This window comes from Furipterus horrens, unplaced genomic scaffold (assembly GCF_987537825.1).
Source record: "Furipterus horrens unplaced genomic scaffold, mFurHor1.1.pri manual_scaffold_5, whole genome shotgun sequence".
NCBI classification, from domain to species: Eukaryota; Metazoa; Chordata; class Mammalia; order Chiroptera; family Furipteridae; genus Furipterus; species Furipterus horrens.
The window spans coordinates 13,207,764-13,232,986 of NW_028327175.1; the positions used below are offsets into that span (position 1 = coordinate 13,207,764).

Consider the following 25,223-nt stretch of genomic DNA (forward strand, 5'->3'; position numbering starts at 1 on the left):
TTTAAGTCTACCTTAAAGACATAATGTGAAAACACTGAAAATTGGAAAGACTGAACTGACTCCCTAGTCCAGAAGGAAGAAATGAAGAAATGAATTTGCATCTCTTTCATCTCCCAAATAAAATGAATGGTTTTACAATGTCAGGTTAGGAAATAACAGGGCATTTAGGTGTTCTTCATTTTATGCCAGGGGAGTGACTCTTCTCTTCAAGACCGCCCCGCATGCACAATGTTGCACCCTAACCATGTGAATACACCAGGCTTGCGACAATACAGTACCTGGGAAAATGGCATGTTGGCCAGCCATGGCCTTGTTCAATGATTTCTATCTCTTTGCAACACTGACTTCGCTCAGAATCACATGAGGGGTGTTGGCTCCTCTCTCCAGGAATATACGCATGTGCACTTTACACACAAAATTTTGTACGTAATTATGAAGAATTAACACAACTGTTATCAAGAAACCATCACCCACTTAAAGAGGTCATGGAACCTTGGATAAATTTGGAAGTAGCTTCCTATTTAAATGAACCCACTCTACCTTGTTTCATTTCATTTCTCAGGGAACGTGAAAATTTTCACACTTGCACCATGACTGGTCTGCTACAAGATAAACTGTCTCAACCTCTGTGAGTGGCAGTTTGTCAGAGTGCTTTACACCGAGGTGCATGACTTTTATGTCCATGCTAGCACAGGAGTGGAGTTCCTGTGGGCTCCACCCAGAATTCACGGCCATGGATCTTTATATACCTGCTTAAGTATTTTTAGGCGATGAGGACCCCACCCCAGATGGGACCACTGCATGGTATAGGATCAAGCTCCAAGCCATGCTCCCAAGAGCATCAGTAAGCAGCATCTGATGAGCTAGGAAATGTGGTTTACACTTCAGAAGAAAACAGGTCGCTGCAGATGACGAGGAGGCAGAATTCTCACCAGACTTTGTCAAGTGTGTGAAAGAGTCAAGAGAAACTGACATCTAAGAAGTGTGTACTTGGGCAGGCAGGGTGCAACGAAAGGAAGGACATACTTCAGCCTGTGCTGCCTGCCAGACTCACTTGTAGGGCCTGAGACATTTAATCTTCGGCCCATATTGGGCACATTGTTTTTAAAGGGGTCAGACTGATGTAGTGGAAAAACAAAGGCAGTGAACCAAGAGTCAGGGATGCAACTAATCTTGGCCTGGCCACCACACAGCGCATTCTAAAACCAAACACCGGTGCTAGAAGTGGAGCCACTGCGTGGCAGAGGTCAAACACCTCCATTAAGAGACGCTGGAGTGAAAGTCACTGCACATGTGGGCCACCAAATAAGAACCACCAGAGAAGCCCAGGCAGACGCTTGGCAAACACTGTCCGAACCCCACTGAGCACCCCACCAACAGCTGAGGGCTTCTCCAATGGGCTTAATTCTAACTTGAGAGCCCCCATTATGAAAACTCATTACTACCCCAAACACCATCTTCCACAGTGTACGTGAAACTGAACTCCTGGCTTTATGGGCCTGACAAGGTCTAGGCACAAGACTCTGTCACCCCGAAAGTTGTTGTACTGATTGCAGTGTACTGGTTACATTTGAAAAGGCCACCTCACCTCCCTGGGCCTCAGTTTCCACCACTATACAAGGAAGGTGTTGGAGTCTATGTTCTCTGGTTCAATAATAACTAAAATAATGTGCATAGCATTTTATTGGCGGCTTCCTATGTGCCAAGCACACAGGAAGGGAATGCAAGAATGAGCAGAAATAGACACGTTTCTACTCCACAGAGTTTACAGTCTGGTAGAAGAAGCCCACGTTAATTAGAAAACCCCACACCTACAGTGAGGGATTACAACCTGAGACATGTGCCATGATGGAAAGGATGGAGGGCCATGAGACAGTCTGGAGAGCTGGGAAAGACTATCTTGAGAAGGTGGTGTCTAACTTAGGATCTGAAGGGTGAGTAGGAGTTCTGGCTACATTAGGCACGCAAGAACATCATATCCATTGGTCCAGAGTACAAGAAACAAAAATAAAAGAAATAACAGCTGCCATCCCTTAAATATTTACTACGGGCCTGGCATTGTGTTAAATATTATCTGCATATATAATTCTCAAGTTCTTTCAACAGCCTTCTCAGTTAATAAAGCATTATCCCCATTTTATAGTCAGTAAACTAAGGCACAGAATTTCAGAAATGTGCCCAAGTTAAGAATAGTAAGAGGCAAGAAAGAAGCCAGGAGGAAGCCCTGTGGCTGGAGGGGACCCGCCGCAGTCTCAGGTCTCTTTACCTCTCTAGGGTTCACCAGAAAAAGCTAATGCCCAGGTCCTATAATCCTTATGGGGGACCAACCTTGTACTTGTACTTCCAGGAGATCCACACTCCCACCTAGAAACATGTGGGAAACCAAGCCTCCAAAAGAGCACTGCCTTCTAGCTCCACAGTGGGATTATCTGGAAGGGACCCCCAACAGAGGTAGTATCTCTCTCCCCTCTGCACCTTCTCCTGCATCACCCGGCCTGAAGTCGTACCCTCCTCCTCCAGAGTAGAATATACTTCTTCCACCCTAAATTAGTCTTTGGGGGATTGCAGTATGACTCCGTTTTCTTGGTGCATTCGTAAAATAGTTTATTCAGTGAAGACAACAAAGCTTACTCACGATGCTACCCTGCTTTTCCTGTTGTCCTGCACTGGGAAGTTGTGATTTTCAAGGTTTATGATATAATCAGCATAGTGCCATCATCTGACTTGGATGAATTCTGAGACATGACCAAGATCAAGCTGTAGACCTCTAAGATTGAAGACCATGGCCTGGGTCATCATGAAGTCACCAAAGCAAACAATGCCTATGAGATGGCCTTGCCGCAGCCTGTCAGTGCTCTCTTGGTGACATCCAGACTGTACTCTGTAACTTTGAATTTCTATAAATACATTACAGTCACAATAAATTTTGTCTCTCATTGCTGCATTAGTTTTGTACGACTCGTCGGCAGCCGTCCGTCTGGAGAGACGATGGTGTAGCTTCTTAAGAGTCTATCTGCACCGCCGAGAATGGCTGTGCAGTCCGACTCGGGAGTGACACGGTATCTGTCTCCTCCCGTGTTGAATCGACATCTTGAGATGACGCTGGAGTGTCCTCTCTAGTGAAGCTGAAGCTACAGAGCCTCGGCAGGGTGATATGGAGGGTCTGCTGTTGCCCATGCAGCAGACTCCCCCTCTCTTCGCAGCTGAAGGGTCCAAGGGAAAGACGGAGTCAATACAGCTTGGCTTCAGGTGCGCCGCAGGAGTTGCCGGTGTTGACTACAATGTCAAACCGCCTTAGGGACTCCGGCTCCGGATTTTCTGTCGGGGTTTACTCCCTTAGCCTTTCCCCTGAAGAGGTATGCCGCAAGGCAGCGGAGGTTTTTTTGGAGTCAGAGTTTTCCTTCTATCTAGTAAATTGTGAATTTTCAGTAAATGTTTCATAATAACTCCAAATATAAAATATTACTAAAAAAAAATAGTAAGAGGCAGAGCCACGTTTATGAATTCTCAAGCCTGCACATTTAACCATGAGGCTATACTGTCTCCAGTGGTGGCCATGGGGCCCCAATAAAATATAATGTATTAGAATGGAATTGGTTTCCACCTGGTTCACCAGTAGGAGGATAAAGGTACATTTTAAAATATTACCATTTTGCCCATAGAAATGGTGGAGAAACTGTCATAAGATACATGTACTAGTAACTAGACCACTACAGTACATGCAACACCCACAGCCCCCATGATAGCCCAGCCCTAAGCAATCTTATTTTCTGTCACACCACACACATGCACCCACCCAACCACCCACCAGGGATGAACGAAGCAAGAGTAGGTATCTGACCCAGAGACGCTAATCTACAGGCTGCAATCGCCTTTGGGATGACCAAGCCTGGAAGCTCCACCAAGGCAAACTTGTGTAGAGTCAGCCAACCATGATTATATTCTCCAAAATATGGTCTGGGAAATAGAGACGCTCAGGTACAGAGAGGCCAGAGTTATTCCAGGAGTGCGGATATTATTAAAATTAGAAAAATCTAGTAATGTATATGATCAAAGGTACAAACTTACATGTATAAGATAAATAAGTTCTGGGGATCTAATGTACAGCATGATGACTATAGTTAACAATACTGTATTGTATATTTGAACGTTGCTAAGAGAAAAAATATGTTGTGATTATGCAGATGATGGATGTTAACTAAAGTTATTGTGGCAATCACTGCAATATATGCATATATCAAATCATTACATTGTACACCTTAAACTTATACAATGTTATATAGATTTTTTCTCAATAAAACTGGAAGAGAAAATATCTAGGAATACAGCAAACTATTATGACAGAATAAAGAAAAATCTGATTATCTCAATAGATATAGAAAAGGTATTTGATAACTGCAAACTCCCCAACTACATGGGTGATAAAATTGCATAGAACTTAATACACAAAGACATACATGCGTACAAATAAAACTGAGGAAAGCTGAGTAAGATCAGCACATTGTATCAGTGTCAATATCCACTTGTGATCTCATGGATAGTTTTCCAAAATGTTACCATTGGGGCAAACTGGACATGCATACAAACGATCTCTCTGTATGACATCTTAAAACTGCATGTAAATCTGCAATTATCTCAGTTAAAAAGTCAACATTTAAAAGGGTAAGAGGTGGAGACGGAGGAAGGAGAGAAAGTGAGAAAAGAAGAGGGGGGTGGAAGGGAGAGGAAATCAACTTTATGGAAACAAAATTTCATGAATTCACCAAAATCTGGTAAGTTAAAAATATAGAATAATAATTTTATTTTAAAAAGCATGGCCACTCCATCCTTCCAGCATTTCAATATAGCCTTGTAAAAATTTTAAAGTTTCAGAGTTTTACATTTTGAGAAGATCACATGCTGCCAGTATGCTAATATGATGAATGTGATACTAACAAATATGACAAAGAGCTAGGGATATAATACAATTTATAATGCCTGCAATAAAATCCTGTGCCCAAAGCTTTCCATTAACTTACTTTACATAAACTGTGATGTTTGCTATGTTTTGTTTTTGTTACCCTAATAGAATGTGTAATTTTGCCAAACAAGACATCACCAACGAGGAATGAAATGGAACTTCCATAGTTCATAAAGCCTCTCCAAAAACCCCGCAGTAAATGTCATGCTGACTCGATATGAAATCTATTGTATGTTCTTCATATTAAAGTTAAGAACAAGACAAGGATGCCCACCATCGCTGCTCATAATCAATCCTGTATTGGGATCCCAGCCAGGTCCATCAATTAATTATACTTTATTTCATTGAACATACTCAATTAAGTATACTTTTAATTAAGCATAGTCAGCAGAATTGAAAAGAAACAAATTTGTCCCTATGTGATGGTTTAGAAAATTTAGAACTTAATCAGGCAGCCCATCACTTTCTGGATGTGAGATCCAGAGTGGGGGCTGAAGAGCCCACGATGGGTATCACGAACTTAAGTTCTGGGTAAGCAGATAAGTACAAGGTAGAGGAGCAGAAAGACCCGGAAAAGAACTGAGCCCTAGAATGAAGACTACCGAGGCTTGCTAGTCTTGTTAAGCCTCTCCTGCTACCTGATCAAGGTGTGGTGCATAGGAGTCCCTGCCACACTAGCTCCTGGTTCTTGGGCACCCACATCTCCCTCTTCCATGATGGTCACCACAACAACCTGTCTACACTGACCTGATGTGTGTCTGCAGCAGGTGCACAAGAGCCCGAGGAACACATCATGGCTGTGAAAGACACACACATCTTCAGAACTGTGGTAAGTTATTATAATGAGCTCTAATTTCTACATAAATTATCTTTATTTACTTATAAAGTCTGTTTTAGATGATCCCACCATCAGAGAAAAACAGTATTGTAATCTACAATAAAAATACTCTCTAAAGCACTCAGTTTGGAGTGTGTTATGGATCTCTGTAGTAAGCATACCTTCGCAATAAGATTTTTCTTAGACTACCCTTAAAATAAGATTTAATATTCCGAGTACAGAAAAACTGATAACCGAAAAGAATTACCCAGGAGTTTGTTGGAAGGCCAACTTTTGCCCAACGAGTATCATTATGTCGAACAACCTGCACCAAAATACTTGAACTTCAACAACCTCTGGAAGGGTGCCAGACAAAAATGACAACATTGTTGGGCTTTTAAGCCATCAAATTAATATAAAACCTGGTAAAGTAAAATAATTCTAGGACATATATAAAAGACAGATGTTTTCAATTTGGCCCAGGCCACCTTAGCACTACTAAAGTGTCCTTTGTGTTCTTCCATATTCCTGGGATAAAGGGTCTGGATGATGACAACACGACCACAGGTCTCCTTGAGCCTGGGCTCTATTACAGCAGGCCTGTTTCTGTCATAACTCTGATCACACTCTCCAATACGGTGGCCTCTAGTCACATATGGCTGTTGAGCCCTTGGCTGAAGATATGCTATAAGGGTAAAATTCACATTGGATTTCAAAGACTTTGTACAATAAAAAGGCTATACAATCTCATTAATAATTTTTACATTTATTAAATGTTGAAATAATATTTTTATATGTGACTTAAATAAAATGTCTCATTGAAATTAATTTCACCTGGCCCTGGATGGTGTGGCTCAGTTGGGGAGCACTGTCCCATGCACAGAAAGGTTGCAGGTTTGATTTCCCATCAGGGCACATACCTGGGTTGAGGGTTCAACTCCCAGTTGAGGAGCCTACAAGACGCAACCAATTGATGTTTCCCTCTCACATCAGTGTTTCTCTCTCTCTCTCTCCCCCCCTCCCACTTTCTTTCTCTCTCAAAGCAATTTTAAAATGTCCTCTGGCGAGAATTAAAATAATAATAATAATTAATAAATTTAGAGAATTAATTTTATCTCATTATTTTAACTTTTTAAAATGTGGCTACCAGAACATTTTAAATTACATATGTGGCTCATTTGTGACTTACACTGCCTATATCCTGGACAGTGCTGACTTAGAAAGGCAAGAGGGAATTTAAATGATGTATGCATACTGTGTAATATCTAAGACAGTAGTAGATATGCTTATAAGACCCTTTGTATGTCATTTGATAGAAAATTTTTTATAAAGACAGGTATCATAACAATACTATAAAAGAAACATCACTTACTGAGTTCCAACTTTTTGACAGGGATAATGCTAAATGCTTCAGAGAGATTTATCTGTAATCCTCCCAACAGGGAAAAATAATTTGGATCAGAGAGACTAAGTCATTTGCCCCAGATCACATAGGTAGAAAGTGCTAGATCCCAGCTCTGGATGGAAGTCTGTCTGAGGCTAATGCAGGGACCATCCAAGCCATATATCTGTCATTAAAAAGGTGCTCCCACTGAGACCAGACTGGTGGCTGCCAGAGGGAAGGGGACTTTGGGGACTGGGTGGCAAAGGTGAAGAAATTAAAAAGTACGAATTGGTAGTTACAGAACAGTCACAGGGAATATTACGCTAAATGAAATAAGCCAGTCAGAGAAAGACAAATAAATACCATATGATTTCACTTACATGTGGAATCTAATGAACAAAATAAACAAACAAACAGAAACAGACTCCAAGATACAGAAAACAGACTGACAGCTGTCAGAGGGGAGGGGTTTGGGGGCTGGGTATAAAAGGCGACAGGATTAAAAAGTACAAATTGGTAATTACAAAATAGTCACAGGGATATAAAGGACAGCAGAGGGAACATAATAATACTGTGACAACTATGCACGATGCCAGGTGGTACTGGAAATATCGGGGGCAGGGGGACACTTTTTAAAGAATATGGTTGTCTAACCACTATGCTTTACACCTGAAACCAATACAAAATAATACCGAAAGTAAATTGTAATTGAAAATTTAAATAAATAAGTAAATTTTGAAAAAATAATAAGAAGATGCTCCTATTCCGGTCCAAACGCTGTGGAGTGAGCCGTTCTGGAGCGGCCCGGAGGGGTGAGGGGCCCCACAGCGAAGTGCAGCGGAGGCAGTGAAACCATGGCACCCAGTGAGGTGTGGCCAGCTGTCTCCGGGCGCCACCAATGCGCGCCACCAATGCGATGAGTCCCTCTGTTAATCCATAGCCCGGCCTAACCTTCTGACTCTGGCCCACTCCCGGAAAGCGCCTCAGTAACAACAGCACTAATTGAGTGGGAAGCTCTGGAATAGCTGGGGAGGAAACAGCTTGCAGCCAAGGGGCAGCGACGCAGCCACAGGAGAGAAGCAGCCTCGCCGTGAAGCTGAGACCGGCTGCCAAAGGAAAGAGTCTCCTAAAACCCAAAACGTCTTCTGCCACCAAGCTTTGGAAAAATTAGGTATGCAAACCTTTGGCCCTCTTTCATCCATCTTCTCCCCCAACACGCTCCGGGCTGACTAAGTGATGGAAGTCTACAGACATCTGCTCAGCATTACCGCAAGTGCCCACAAAAAGCAATTTTCCTTCCTGCAGCAGTTGGAAAAGCGTAAGTGCAGGGTGGGGGTGATGGGTGGGGGGGGTGGGGGAGGGAGGGAGGAAAGCTGGCCAGAAAAAAAACACACAGAAGGCACAGTGGCGTTCAGACATGAACCTAGGAATTTCTGAATGGTTCAGAATGGGACACTTTGTCACCTCTGATTTAATTAGAAGACTGTTTTCAGAATGCTGAAGGTCTCGGCCCGTAATCAAGCACTTACGTAATCCTCCTCATTGAGCCCTTGTTTCTCAACAGAACTTTTCACCTCCATGGAAAACTTCTCAAACTCAGGTTTCACTGTCCTCAGTAGAGTGATTGTTTGGAGGGATGAGTACGCCTGCTTCGCTTCAAAGTCCTGTTTGTCTCCTCTCTTCCACGAGCCATCTCCTACGGGAGAAATAAAAATATTTATAATTCCAAGCCGGTCACCAGAAAGGGCCCATTCTCCCTTTCCAACTGCGATGTGTCTCTACATGTCACTCTTGGCAGCCACGGCAAGAGGTATTGTCAGAGTTTTGCACTTGGGTATGATGTGACAATGTCACAATCCTCAGAGGAGAAGAAGGCCCTTTGGACATGCGTGCCTTTGAGATGTGAGAGAAAGGAAAGCATTGTGGAGTTAACTCTCTTATAATAACCACGTGGCTATAATATTCAGCCCCCAAGAACGGCAGCATTGCAGGAGCAGGAAGGAAGTTTTACCTCTCCTCATTCGCACTAGGGTTTTAATGCCTACAGACATCTGTGGAGGTCAACAAAGGGCAATAAACTGATGTCATGGAGATGTGGTGGCAGTAATGGCCTGTGTGACAATGGGTATGCACTAGTATGATAAAGTCGGCGCTGTTAAAACAAAGACATTTGAGATTATGGATAGTTCTTAAAATAGTGCTGGAATCTCTCCAGAGTGAGAAGTAGTTTAGATGAATGTGAGGATTTGTATCTCTAGCTCCGGCAACATCATCCAATTATTTATTGGACAGTGTTTACCAGTGCATCAATAGTAATAATGTGAAAATTGCTAACAAGTATTGAGCATATATATAATGACACAATAATCTCTATTGAGCATTTTATGTTTAGAAACTCACTTAATCCTCATAAGACCCCATGATGTGGTACAATTATCATCTCTATCTTACAGATGAGGAAACTGAGGCATGAGAATCTGGGTACCCTGCTGCTTCACAGCTCTCCCTTTGCAAAACCAAAGGCAAATCACATGAATAAAAATTATTATTCTTCTCTTTATGATTTCATTTTTTAGATGTATGTGGCCGTTGGGGCCCCAAAAAGAAATGGTGGATCTCTACCTTTTGACAATAAGCTGTTGTTTCTATGAATTATCATTATGATCCCTGGAGATCTAGAAATAAAACAAGGACTTCAACTCTGGAGCCCAACACCAAAGTCATTGGTCAGCGCTGAGCCCCCAGTCTGTGGCAGGTGCCCGGGGCCCAGTGACCAAGCAGCGAGGATGGCTCTGAAGTGTGAGGCCAGGGCTCTGGCTCTACTCTTAACAGAAAAAGAGCTGGTGGCCTTGGAATTTCTATCACAGCTCAAGTCAGACAAACATGGACTAACTGAACTATGTTCAAAGGTCTGTGGTAGCCACCACAGTGGACAGCGTAAGTGTCTCAAAAAGTCTCCACTACCTTCAAGAGAAGGATTTAAAGACAGGTATGTAACAACTGAAGTTATTACAGGGTCACAGCTTACTGGGTGTGGAAGGGAAGTCCGGGATACAAGGAAACAATGAGGAGGACAGAGGAGGACAGCCAGCTCCGAGGAAAGAAGGCTCCGTGGCAGGAGGAGGAGGCATCAGCTGGTCCTAACTGTGTGAATAGGAGGGGAGGGTGGAAAGGCAGGCTTGACAGGGCCTAAGACACAGGCTAAGGAGCAAGTGTGCGTGACACCCAGTAGCCAGCAAGCTATTAAAAGCTAAATAAGACAGAGCTAAGGACAAAATTCATTAAGGGCTAGATCAGGGAGCACAAGATTCAATTTCAAGCCACCAAAAAGAACCTGACAAAGTCCTGCTCCTCCCACACAAAACCTCCCAGATGCGGAGGAGGCCTCAGCGCGAAAGCCAGCAGAGAGTGAGTGATGTGCCCGTCTCTGCCATCGGCCAGGGTGAGCCCAGCAGGGCGCTCCAGACACAGACATCGTGGCCTTCGTGAAGGGGCCAAATTCACTCATCAGGAAGACCACAGAGTCTCAAAATGTCCAGAACATCTTCATCCCATGGAGGAACCTGTTTCTCATAAGCATGCAATTGATATTTACTGATTCACTTTTAATTGATTTGAGGTATCGAGACTCAGCAGGAGTAATATTTCTTAGGCAAAGCAGGTCAGAGTTTCTCAGCTCTGGGAAAAGTTCTCTCCTGGGAATAGTTAACCTGATCGACCCCACTAAATGCTCTGCTGTGTAATTAGAAAGTACAACCGGAACTGGAAACAGCAACTATCTCAGTTACTAAAATGGGAAAAACATTTTTTTTTATTTTGAAAGAAATGAAATCCAGCACAATAAATTTGTCAGCCATACCCTAAGAGGTAATAACTTGGAATTTTTGTTTTCTAGAAAAAAACAAAAACAAAGAATGGAAACAATAGTGCTTAACAAACGTAAGCCAAAATAAATAGCTATCTAGTCCCAGACAGAACCGATACTATGACTTCCTGCTTTTGTGGCTGTTTTCATTGGAATGTGCCAGTAACATCTTCCCCACGGGGCAGAGGTTGGCTTGGTGTTGACGCCCTGTGAGTGGGACAAATTTAGTTCCATAGACAACTGGGTGCCTCTGGAGATTTACGAGTGGAACAGAAGAATGACAACGACACGGCAGAGCCATGCCTTGGGAACTAGCAGTGGATTAGAGTGGGGAGACACTGAGGGTTCACAGTCACAGTAATCAGGCAAGAGGTTACGAGACTTTAAATGTCGTCACACACACCCCAAATTAAACACAGTTCTTTGGGGGGTTAGTTTCCTTTTCTTTTGTTTCTTTTTCTTTTCTATTTTTGTGTTTTTTTGAATCTAGGAAATTTTCAACAATAAATATTTACTGCTTTTTTAATCAAAAAGAGGGAGAGCCTTGGAGAAGAAAACAGAGGTCTGTGTGAGAGGAATCTGAAGACGCCACAAGAGTTAGGGAGTGAGGGATAACAGAGGGAGGGGGCGCACCACCCATGATGCAAAGAGGAGAGGAAAGTGGGCTGTCATTAGAGGAAAGAGCAGAGTCAGGAGGAGGAGGTGGATGTGGAAATTATAATGATGTCAATGAGGGTCATGGTCAATCCAAGGTGACTGGCTACAGAATGCCCACGTGACAATACCAGGCCGGGGTGGGAAATAATGTCTAAACAGAAAGAGGAGTGAAGGCTCAAGAGAGTGTTGGACGTCATTTGCATATGGCTTAGAGTTAGAACCAGGGACAGGCTGCACTGTGTAAGGGAGTGCTGAGGAGGAGGGGGAGGTGGAGCGCAGGCATGTCAGGGATGCTGTTTTTCGTGGGCAGAAGGAGTAGGAGGAGATGGAGCAGCTAACAGAGAACCAGAAGAATGTTGTGCCCCCAAAGCTAGGAAAAACAGTGTTTCCAGAAATGGGGGGAAACGATGTTGGATGTTCTAAAGCTGTGCTAACAGAGTAGTCACTAGCCACATGTGTGACTAATTAAACTCTAATTAAAATTAACTAAAACTGAAACTTGAGTGTCTCAGCTGCACTTGCTACATTTCAACACAGACTAGAACACAGCTGGCATCAGCAGGTTCCCACAGGACAGCACTGCTTCCCGGGCGTGAGGCATGGCCTGGGGAAGGCTAGTGGCTTTGGCAATGGGGCAGTCACTGGTGACCTTCGGGACAGCACTGTCAGAGAGGTGGTGGGTACTAATGTCATATTCCCACAATGGCCCCGAATGAGGGACTAAGCAGAGGAGAAAGAAATCTTCTCATGAAAAGTAGGGCGGAGAAGGTGATTCTTAACAATTGGTTCAGGAATAAAGGAAAACGAATTCGCCTGGCTTGGCTTGGCTTGGCTTTTTCTGTTCGGTTTTAAACATTTCAGGTGAGAAGAGTACAGAATATTTGTGAAAGAGGAGATGGCCTGCCCAGCACCGAGCCCTGTGCTCAGCGACCCTGTGGCCTGAGAGCTGGCCTGGCAACGGGCGGTCCCCACATTGGGATAACCGTGTCATCCTGTAGCTCTCGCCCCTCGCCCCGGCCCCGGCACACAGTAGGCCTTTGATCAATGCAGGCTGAATGGCCAGCTGTAACATCACAGAACACGTCCAGGAAATGAATGCCTGGAGTTCAGCCAGGCTGGCTGCAGAGCACTGCGTCTCCTGGCCTCAGCCTACCCCGTCCGGGTGTCCGGGTGTTACATGCTCCGCATGAGCCAGGCTGGTCTGGTCACTCCCACCCCTTACTGGGTGGCGCCATTATGGACGGCTTTGCCTGTACCATTTCATTCTGTGATCCACATACAAACTCTGTGAGGTGTATTTAAGTATGAGCCCTATCTCACAGATGAGGAAACTGAGGCTCAAGGAGATTAACGTGCCCATGGTCACTTAGCTAGCAAACAACAGAAGCAGGATTCAGGCACACGTCAGATTCCAAATGCCGGTGCCGTGCCGGCGCCACATACAGTTCATCAGAGTCTGGGGCCTTCCAAGATTTAAAACTGCAAATGTAGTGGGATGACAAAAAAAGAAAAGAACTGTTAAAAACAAAAGTAACAGGAAGAAAGATAAAAAGGAGAAGTGCCTAAATGTGCCTTAACAGCTGTTGAAATATTGTATCAGAATTCTCTTTCCTTTCTCATTGTCCCAAACTGGCTTTAAATGTGCATATATCACTTTGATAGCAAAATGTAATAAATTCAGTCCCTCCCTTTTTCTGCCATTTTCCCATTTCTACTGAGTCAAATGATTCACATGCATCACCTAGGGGTACTGCACTTCCATCCTCACCTTAATTAGTGCCCTCTGAGTTCTCAAGAGGTCAGCAAAGTTCTTAACAGTCTCAGGCAGGATTGATTGCTCAAATAACTTTGCATGTAACTTACATCCAAATAAGGTAAAGTCAATGAATGAGAATGTCAATAGGTTCTATTAAAAACTCTCCAGGACAATATAAACCATCTTCTCTCTAGATTTTTTAAACCTATTTTTTTTATCTTATTTTCCATCCTTTGCTTTCCCCCAGAATATATTCTGAACTCCTGTAACAATATGATTTGGACAGATATGAGAATATTTTTGAGTGCTCATCAAGACCCAAGAATCTAGTAATCAGGAAATAGGAATACACTGTCAGTGTGTCTTTTTTTTTTAAAAACTCAGTATCAAATAAGTATTAATAAAATATAATCTTTTTCTAGAATGGGTACAGAGTTTGGTGTGAGGAAGCACATGGAGAAGAGAATGTTAAAGAACTTTTCATGAACATATATCTGATTCTTAGGGCACAAGGTCTCAGAGAAGGCCCTTCCCTGATGGACACCTGACCCTTGCTCTAGGTCACTCTGCCAGCCATAAGGTTCTGATTATCGCCTCTACTCTGATGGGGGTAGGGGGGTGCTTCAGGGTATGTGGCCAACATGGACAGTGGCCTCTCTACGTCCATCCTCCCTTCTTCCTGAGTAACAGACTCCTAAAATGATATGGGGTAACAGTGAGTTCAGCTAAAAGCACACATTCCCTGGGTCCCCTCACACTGGGGGTAGGCAAGGGTATATAAGCAGAAGTTAGTGAGTGGGGCTTGCAAGGAGCTCTCCCAACAGAATTCAGTCACCTGAGAGGATCTCTTTTTGCCTCTCATCTTCCCCTCTTTGTCTTGACTAGAATTAAGACACGATCCCTGGAGCCCTAGCAATCACCTTGTGTCCTTGAGGATGGAAGCCATTCACTGAGACTGAGTGAGTGGAACAGCAGATGTTTGGATCCCTGGTGACATGATGGAACCACCATGCCTGCCCAGGATTTCTTACAGGTGAGAGAATAGACCTCTACATTTGTTTAAATCACTATTGTTGGGCGTCTTGGTTATTTGCCTGCAGATATAATTCCCAATGCCTCCCGGTCTTTAGGATGTATTAGATAAAAGTCAGTTAATTTGATAACAATGTATTACCTAAATCAATCTCTGAAACTATACCACAGAAAAGGGTGCAAACTTAACTTATTTTGAAAGTTCCATGTGTAATAGTCGAAGTAAACTAAGACTAATAATAAATATAGCTAATATTAATTAAATACTCAAGAAGCTTGAGTATTGAGTGTCGGCCTGCGAGCTAAGTGTCGCTGGTTCGATCTTCCAGTCAGGGCACATCAGAGAAGGAAAACTCTGACTCCAAAAAACCTCCGCTGCCTTGCGGCATACCTCTTCAGGGGAAAGGCTAAGGGAGTAAACCCCGACAGAAAATCCGGAGCCGGAGTCCCTAAGGCGGTTTGACGTTGTAGTCAACACCGGCAACTCCTGCGGCGCACCTGAAGCCAAGCTGTATTGACTCCGTCTTTCCCTTGGACCCTTCAGCTGCGAAGAGAGGGGGGGGTCTGCTGCATGGGCAACAGCAGACCCTCCATATCACCCTGCCCAGGCTCTGTAGCTTCAGCTTCACTGGAGAGGACACTCCAGTGTCATCGCAAGATGTCGATTCAACACGGGAGGAGACAGATACCGTGTCACTCCCGAGTCAGACTGCACAGCCATTCTCGGCGGTGCAGATAGACTCTTAAGAAGCTACACCATCATCTCTCGAGACGGACGGCTGCCGCCGACGACAACGACTCAAGAAGCTTGCTAAGTATTTCACATACATCATCTCATTTATTACTCAGCCTGACACCATGTGGTAAATACTATTATTATTACCATTAGAGAAAACTAGGGCTTGCATGAGAGGGCAAGGTCACAACCATGTGCCAAGAGCTAGTGCATGGCACATACTCTCAAGCAGACTGATGCCTGAGCTCAAAACCTGAGCAATGAGGCTTAAAAAGGAAAAAAAAGGAAATCTAATCCCGAAACACTGAGGATACTTTATAGGTTGTAGAAAAGCACACTGTGCACTGTATAACTACGTAATTTTCCAAGAAGCAGAAAAAGTGAACTCAGAAAAATAAGCTTTAAATGTCGGCCCAAACCTGGCTCAGTAGATTGAGTGCCAGCCTGTGAACCAAAGGGTCCCCAGTTCAATTCCCAGTCAGGGCACATGCCTGGGTTGCAGGCCAGGTCCCCAGTTGGGGGTACATGAGAGACAACCACACATTGATGTTTCTCTTCCTCTCTTCCTCTATCCCTTCTCCTCTCTCTAAAATAAATAAATAAATAAAATCTTTTTTAAAAAATTGGCTCAAAATCACCAACAATAAGTCATATACATGTATGTGTACTTAAAGACAAAAAGTCAGAAATTAAAGTATCACCATTGCTATATAATATTATTCTGGAAATTGTCAATGCAATCAGAAAAGAAAAAAATAAAATGTTAACTATCAGAATAAAGGGAAAATTTGTTACTTAAAAATGACATAAAAACTATTGAAACATGGGTTTAATATGTGGAATTCTTGCAAAAAAATAAGCAAAACTCATAGATTTCTATATAACAACTACAGTTACAAAAGGCAGTTGGAAAAGACCATGTTCATAATAATAACTGGAAAACATAAAATACCTAAGAATGAACTCAACAAGAGTGTTGCAGAATTCAAATGAAGAAAAATGCAAATCATTGCTTATGGACATAAAAATAAATTAAAATTAATAAAATAATTTAAAAGTTAGGTGATACAAGGTTGACAGGGATGTAGGAAAACAGACAATCTCATACATCATTGCAAAAGTATACGTTGATAAACCTCTCTAAAAGACAACTTGGCAATATCTATCAAAAATTAAATGTATATAACTTTTGACCTAGAAAATATACCTTTAGAAATTTATCTGACAGAATAAATATGCGTGTGTGCATGTACACTCAGGGCAACTCAATATAGCCACGTTCTTAGAGCAAAAAGCTGGGAACAGCACAAACATTTAAAAACAGGAGACTGAAAAAGTAAAGATGGCATGTCAACATTATAAAAGATTGTGTATCCATACTATAAATAGAGCAATTTTATTTTAAAATACTTTGTGTGTGTATATATATACATATATATACACAAAATATTTTTGTGTATATATATATATATACACAAAATATATATATATACAAAATATTTTGTGTCTATATATACACACACACAAAATATATATACACAAAATATTTTTGTGTGTATATACACACACATACACACACACATGGGTGATGAACATACTTTGAAATATTATCAGTGTACTTTTATCTGGGTAACAGAATTATGGTAACTTATTTTCTTCCCTGTGCTTTTCTATGTTTCCCAAATTTTCTATAATACTCATGTATTGAAATGACCAGGGAAAAGTAAGACAAGCTTTAACTGTAGAAGAAAGGAATGCCAGCACCTAATATTTGTATTGCATTTGCCCGTTTATAATGTGCATTCACATGCATTGCCTCCAGACCCTATGTTTGCAGCTGCCAACTTGCAAAATTCAGAATAAATGTTTTCTTCATTTTTCACCAGTCTCTGTCACTATCTCAATGAATTCAATATCACCAACAATAATGCAATTACATTCTGATCTTTTGTGAAGACGTGAAACTGCCACTCTGCTTGTGAAAAAACTAGGGGGAAGACAATCATGCAAGGAGGAAAACACCAGGTATTTATCCTGAAAGCCTCAATTCTCCAATTTTATCCACTATAAGGAAGCAGTGGCAACTTTTGTTTCACCAACTTTTCTCGATTCCCCATGAGACATGTGTTTTACTGTCTATTTATGCACAATTATCTATTGCTTAACTAAACCAGGATATCAAAGCAGGAAACTGAGGTGTGTGTTGTAAGGTTCAGATCCTGTCTAACTCTATCTCAACAGCCAGAGCTGGGAAGAGGAGCTCTGCATGAGTAGGCCATTTGTGACACACAGTTCCAGTGCTCCTCAACTGCCAAAGAATAGCATCTGAGAAAATGGACCATGGCCTGACAGTGTCTACTTCAGACAGAGCCTTAACCATGTTTGGGGGAAATGTTTTGTACCTGTGAACTCAATGAACTTCTTAAACACCCTCCATCACAGGTACCCTGAAAACTTCCCCAGATCCATTTTAAGAAATTAAATGCTTTCAATCCTATATGTTGATGGCTCCTGAACATCTATATGGGAGAAGCATAAGGAGCAATCATCAGAAATGATGGGGCTCTGAGAGCAGTGACTTTCAAAGTGTTGTACTTCAGTTTACAGTAATTGTGGCCCATTACAAACATATGGGTAACATGCATAAAAATATACATACAAACACATAATCATATCACTAAAATAAATGTTTTCTGAAACAATATATATGCTCCATGTGACACACTTTAACATATTCTATTCTATTATATTGATATATTCTAGTCTATTCCATTCTATTAAAAATGCTGCCCAGGGATCCAAGATCGTGGAGGGGTAAGTGGGAGCTACACTAGCCTCCTCCCAGGACCAAGCTGGAATTACAACTAAATTGTAGAGAAAGCATCCTGAATAACCAACTGAACACTGCCTTATGACCATGAATAGACAAAAGAAACCACTTCACCACAATGTGACTAGTAGGGAGTACAAAGGAGGTGCAATAGGGCTGGCTGGGCTCCCATGGGTGGTAGCTGAAGTGCCAGAGGGATATTTCTTAGTGGCCAGAAGGTTCCCCCTGAGACGTGTGGGGTCTAAAACCTAAGATGGGTTCCTCAGCCTGTAGCACCAGAGCTGGAAAGGAACCCGGATAACATCCAGCTGTGAAAAGCAGCAGGGTTTCTGCCAAGGACAGATGGCTGGAGTCACAGAGAGTCTCTGTAAGGGACAAAACACAAAAAAATTTTTTTCCAGCCACTTACCCTGGTCACCGACAAAGGGAGGGCAGAGTGGACTAGAGATGCTTGAGGTAAGTCTGGGAAAGGTGGCTTTGGGGACAGAACTGGGGGAGCAGTCACCAGGATCCCTGTGCTGAGTCAGTCCCCATACGGCAGGAGCCATTGGTCTCAGGCAGAGCACTTCTCTCTGAATGGTATCAGCTTGAGGGGAAGCAATACCCGCTTCTGCAGGAATTACTCTGCCTCCCCCCCCTGTTGTTCAGAAGCAAGGCTGCTTTTGGCTTGATTATATTAACAACTGATCAGTTTAGTGGCTGATTGGTTGAACAACTAAGGTGGAAAATACAAAGCAGCCAAAATGGGAAGACAAAGAAACAGACCCCAAATAAAAGAACAAGTGAATTTTCCAGAAGAACTAGATGAAATGGAGGCAATCAATTTATCAGATGAAGTTTAGAGTAATGACTATAAGGATATTCAAGAGCATGAAAAAAAGACATAGAAACCATAAAAAAGGACCACTCAGAAATAAAGAATGCAACATTTGAAATAAATGATACACTGAAGGAATAAACAGTAGGTTAGATGAAGCAGAGAATAGAATCAGTGGTTTAGCAGACAAGGCAGAAAAAAATACCCACGCAGAGCAGCAAAAGGAAAAAAAAATTTTTTTAATGAGGTGAGTTTAAGAAACATTTTGGACAACATGAAGCGTAACAACATCTGCATCATGGGAAGGAGAAGAGAGCAAGCAAGGGATCAAGAATGTATTTGAAGAAATAATGACCAAAAACTTCCCTAATCTGGTGAAGGAAAAAGTGATACAAGTCCAAGAAGCTCAGAGAGTCTCAAATAAATTGGACCCAAAAAGGCTTACAGACCAGGAGAGAATCATAAAAGCTGCAAAAGAAAAGCAGGGAGTTACCTACAAGGGAGCACCAATTAGACTGGCATCTGATTATTCAACAGAAACATTTCAGGCCAGAAGGGAGTGATGTGAAATAGTCAAGGTGATGAAAATGAAGGACCTACAACCAAGGCTACTTTACCCAGCAAGTCTATAATTTAAAATTGAAGGAGAAATAAGGAGCTTCCTGGACAAGAAAAAATGAAAGGTGTTTGTTAACATCAAACCAGTACTGCAACAAATGTTAAAGGGATGGCTTTAAGAAGAAAAAGAGAAAGGAAAAAAAAAAAGGAAGACAGTCTAACAATAAAATGGCACTACATATGCATCTATCAATAATCAACTTAAATGTGAATGGATTAAATGCTCCAACCAAAAGACAGAGGATAGATGAATGGATAAGAAACCAATATATATACTGCCTCCAAGAGACCAATCTCAGATTGAAAGATACACACGGACTAAAAGTAAAGGGTTGGAAAAAGATATTTCATGCAAATGAAAAAGAAAAAGAGCTGGGGTAGCAGTACTTATATCTGACAAAATAGACTTTAAAACCAAGGCTGTAGTAAGAGACAAAGAAGGTCACTACATAATGATAAAGGGAATAATTCAACAAGATGATATAACCCTAGCAAACATTTATGCACTCAACATAGGATCACCTTATATATAAAGCAAAGGCCCTGGCTGCTGTGGCTCAGTGGATTGAGCGTCGGCCTGCGAACCAACTGTTGTTGGTTCAATTCCCAGTCAGGGCACATGACTAGGTTGCATGTCAGGTCCCCAGTCGGGGGCGCGAGTGAGAGACAACCACACAGTGATATTTCTCTCCCTCTCTTTCTCCTTTCCCCTCTCTCTAAAACTAAAATAAACAAACAAATAAATAAATTATTTTTTAAAAATATGTAAAGCAAATCTTGATGAACATAAAGGGAGAGACAGACAGAAATATGATCATAGTTGGGGATTTTAACACCCCATTGACTTAAATGAATAGATCTTACAGGCAGAAAATCAACAAGGAGACAGCAACCTTAAATGACACATTAAATCAAATGGATTTAATTGATATCTTCAGAGCATTTCACCCCAAAGCAGCAGAATATACATACTTTTCAAGTGCACATGGAATGTTTTCTAGGATAGACCACATGTTAGGACACAAAACAAGTCTCAATAAATTTAAGGAGATTGAAATTGTATCAAGCATCTTCTCTGACCACAATGCTATGAAACTAGAAATCAATCACAAGAATACTGAAAAACATGCAAAGACATGGAAGCTAATTAACATGTTATTAACCAATGAATGGGTTAACAATGAGGTCACAGAAGAAATTAAAAGATACTTTGAGACAAATGAAAATGAGGACACAACAATCCAAAATCTGTGGGACACTGGGAAAGCCATCCTAAGAGGGAAATTCACAGGCCTATCTTAAAAAAAAAAAAAAAACCTCAAGTGAACTATCTAACTTCACACTTAAAGGAACGTGAAAGAGAACAACAAACAAAGCCTGAAGTGAGTAGAAGGAAAAAATAATGAAGATTAGACCAGAAATAAACAAAATAAGGTCTAAAAAAATGATACAAAAGATCAACAAATCCCAGAGCTGGCTCTTTGAAAAGGTAAACAAGATTGACAAACCTTTAATCAGACTCATCAAGAAAAAAAGAGAAAGGACCCAAATAAATAAAATCAGAAATAAAAGAAGAGAAATAACAACTGACACCAAAGAAATACAAAAGATTCTAAGAAAATATTGCAAACAATTATATGCCAACAAACTGGACAACCTGGACTAACTAAATGGATAAATTCATTAAAGATACAATTTTCTAAAAATAAATCAGGAAGAAACAGAGAATCTGAATAGACAGATTACACCTACTGAAATTGAAGCAGTAATCAAAAATTTTCCAACAAACAAAAGCTATCTTATTTGCAGATGACATGATACTGTACATAGAGAACCCCAAAGATTCCACCAAGAAACTACTAAATCTAATAAATGAATTCAGCAAAGTAGCAGAAAACAAAATCAATACCCAAAAATCAATTGCATTTTTATGTGCCAATAGTGAAATAACAGAAAGGGAAATTAAGAAAACAATCCCATTCACAATTCCTACAGAAAGAATAAGATACCTAGGAATAAACCTAACCAAGGAGGTAAAAGACCTGTACTTGGAAAATTATAAGACACTGAAGAAATAAATAGAAGAAGATGCAAATAAGTGGAAGCACATATCATGTTCATGGATAGGAAGAATTAACATCATTAAAATGTCCATACTACCCACAGCAATCTATAGATTCAATGCAATTCCTATAAAGATTCCAATGACCTATTTATAGAACTAGAACAAATATTTTAAAACTTTATATGGAACCACAAAAGGCCCTGCATAGTAACAGCAATCCTGAGAAAGAAGAACAAAGTTGGAGGAATCATTCTACCTAATAGCAAACTATACTACAAGGCCATAGTAATCAAAACAGCCTGGTACTGGCATAAAAACAGACACATAGATCAATGGAACAGAATAGAGAACCCAGAAATAAACCCCCACCTTTATAGTCAATTAATGTTCAACAGAGGAAGCAAGCACATACAACGGGCTAAAGATAGTTTATTCAATACATGGTGTTGAGAAAATTGGACAGATACATGAGGAAAATGAAACTAGACCACCTTCTTATACCACACACAAGAATAAATTCAAAATGGATCAAAGACTTAAATGTTAGGCCAGAAACCATAAAAACTCTAGAAGGAAACACAGGAAACAAGATCTCAGACACTGCTCATAGATATTTTTTATCCAATACATCTCCCCAGGCAAGGGAAACAAAAGAAAAAATAAACAAATGGGACTACATCAAACTGAAAAGGTTTTGTACAGCAAAGGAGACCATCAACAAAATAAAAAGACAACCCACAGAATGGGAGAACATATTTGCCAATACATCTGATAAGGGGTTAATATTCAAAATATATAAAATACTTACAAAACTTAACACCAAAAAAACAAAGAGCCCAATTAAAAAGTAGGCAAAGGACCTGAGTAGACACTTCTCCAAAGAGGACATACAGATGACGAATAGACATATGAAAGTTACTCAATGTCACTAACCATCAGAGAAATGCAAATTAAAACCACAATGGGATACCATCTCGCACCTGTCAGGATGGCCATCATCAATAAATCAACAAGCAACAAGTGCTGGTGCGGATATGGAGAAAGGGGAACCCTCCTGCACTGTTGGTGGGAATGCAGACTGGTGCAGCGACTATGGAAAGCAGTGTGGAGTTACCTCAAAAAATTAAAAATGTGTCTGCCTTTTGACCCAGCAATCCTACTTCTGGGAATATATCCAAAGGAACCCAGAACACTATTTTGAAAGAACATAAGCACCCCTATGTTCATTGCAACGTATTTATAATCACCAAGATATGAAAGCAGGCCAAGTGTCCACCAATAGATGAGTGGATAAAACAACTATGGGACACTTACACATTGGAATACTACTCAGTCGTAAAATAGAAGAAAATTTTACTCTTTGCACAGTATGGACGGACCTGGAGAACATCATGCTAAGTGAAATAAGCCAGTCAGAAAAAGACAAATACCATATTATTTCACTCATATGCGGAATGAACAAACTGAACTAACAAGAAAAATAGACCCATAGATGCAGAGCAGGATGATAGCTAGTAGGAGGGGAGCTTAGGGGGTGGAGGGACTGAGCAAAAGAGAAAAAGGACTCATGGACCTGGACAACAGTGTGTTGATTGCTAGGGGGGAGGGGGGCATAAAGGGACTAAATGGTAATGGAAAAAATCCAATAAAGATTAAATCAAAAATAAAAATATAAACAACAACAAAAAATGCTGCCCAAATCTCACTAAAATTATTCCAATAGTCAATCACAGAGGCAACCCACAGCTGGAAACACACTAGGGAGGGGCCTTTAGGGCCTGGATTTATGACCATTTGGAGACAAATCCCTTGGCATCACAGGAGCACAGGAGGTGGTTTGGGTTTGGGTTTGGTTTGGGTTGGTTTTCCTCTATCTGGGTTCTCAGAGAAGAAAAACTTGGGAACTTAGGAGAAGTCGTGACCATGTTCCGAATCACAGATTTCCAAAATCCTAGCTACGGAAATCGAATCTGTGTTCGTAACTCACACTGCTGGCTCTTTGTGACCCCTCCTGACCCCCCAGCCGCGGGAGGGGAGCGCGGCTGGACGCTGAGTTACCGTAGGAGGAACTGTTGAAGAGCTCGATGTTGAAGAAGGCGTAGTCTCCGCTGGTCATCCCGTGTCTGTGCGCCGCCAGCATGATGCCCCGGACCGTGTCGCCACTCGCACACATGATGACCACTGGGGAGGGAGGAGCAAACGACATGCGTGAGATGCTGAAACCAGTGGGGGGCGGCTGACAAGGAACAGGGTACTTAAACCATCCTAAAGCATCCTCACAAATTACATGTTACAATAGCTACGCAGAGGCCGAAGAGTAACTTTACAGTGGAGAAAGCTAGTGGATGTCACCATAAGCAAGGGACGGGAGCCAGTGTTACCAACCAGGGGAACAGATTCCTGAGTCTCCTGATGTCACACACCCAGGACCAAAACCGTCAAAATGGGCAACCCAAAGCTAATCAGGAGGATGCAACTGCAAATCCAGCTTGGGAACAGTCTGTAGAAGAGTTGGCCTGTGCTTTTTGAAATGGTCTATTTCATGAAAAACAAAGACAGGCTAAGGAAATGTTCTAGACTAAAAGACACTTAAAGGGACAGAAAACTCGGTGCCATATGTGATCCTGGGTTGGATCCCGGACCTTAAAAAAATAATAATAAAAGAATGGCTATCAATTATTGAGACAACTGGAGAGATTTGAATAAGGTCTGTAAATTAGATAATAGTATTACATTTGTGTTAATATTTTTGCTTTTCATAATTCTACTGTGGATATATAAGTGAATATCCTTTTTCTTAGGAGACACACAAGTATTTAGAGGTCAGGGAGCATGATGGCTGTGCTTGCTTTCAAGAAGTTCATAAAAAAGATAGTAATATTTGTGTGTGATATATATGTGCATATATTTGGAGAGGGATGGGGAGGGGCGGGAAGGAGAAGGGAAGAGAAGGGAGGGGAAAAGAGAGGAGGGGAGAGGGAAGGGAGAGGTTTAGAATGATAAAGCAGAATGTTAACAATTGATAAAAATCTGGGTGACGTCTATACAGAGGTTTTTTCCATATAATTTCTTACATCTTTTCCAAAAGTCTAAAACAGTTTTCAAAAATACTTTGTAAGAATCACCAGATTTGCCCAAAATAAGACAGTGAGGAGTGTCAACTGCTTTTTTACTTAATCGCAGGGTAAATACATTTTCCTGAAAAAGCAAACTGAATGGTTTTAGGGAGACCTTTCATTTAGCAAATCAGAAGACGCAGTGAGTGGCACAGGCTTTCTCCTGTCTTAATTCTGAAAATTTCTCTCAAGCTGTCTCAGCACACATAGGGAAAGAGTAATGAAATTCCGGGTCCCTGCCCATGTTCTCTCAGTTTATAGCCACACTGTCGGGTTTGACAGGCTTTAAGCAGCCCCAGAATATTGTTGCCTGCCTCATAAGAGCTTCAACAGGCTGGAGTGAAGTGGGGACCTGGCCGTTAACCCAATTAATCTGATCATTGTTTATGACCCTTGTCCCCATGCCGGGGACCATGGTGTTTTGCTGCAGACACGGAGGAGAGACCTGGAGAGGCCTGGGTGCTGTACCCATGTTATCAGAGTGCATGCCAGCTCTCGGAGATGTGTATGCTCTTTGTAAAAGCATGGGTGCTGAAAGACATAAAGCAAACTTCACGTGGTGCCAAAGCT

The 25,223-nt window shown here is 41.6% G+C and overlaps 1 protein-coding gene and 1 pseudogene across 2 annotated transcripts in view; one reads left to right on the forward strand and one right to left on the reverse strand.

Annotated features, from left to right (window-relative positions):
- The window catches only part of NPR3 (natriuretic peptide receptor 3), a 70,402-nt gene that overhangs the window by 36,837 nt on the left and 8,342 nt on the right, over positions 1–25,223 (reverse strand). For both annotated transcript variants that reach the window (XM_090276191.1, XM_090276190.1), the window contains exons 2-3: positions 23,596–23,718; positions 8,691–8,857 (exon numbers count right to left, since the gene is read on the reverse strand). In XM_090276191.1, the coding sequence (XP_090132317.1) occupies positions 8,691–8,857; positions 23,596–23,718 (290 nt within the window). The remainder of the gene's footprint in view (positions 1–8,690; positions 8,858–23,595; positions 23,719–25,223) is intronic.
- On the forward strand, positions 2,304–2,525 carry LOC150008221 (negative regulator of P-body association pseudogene; annotated as a pseudogene).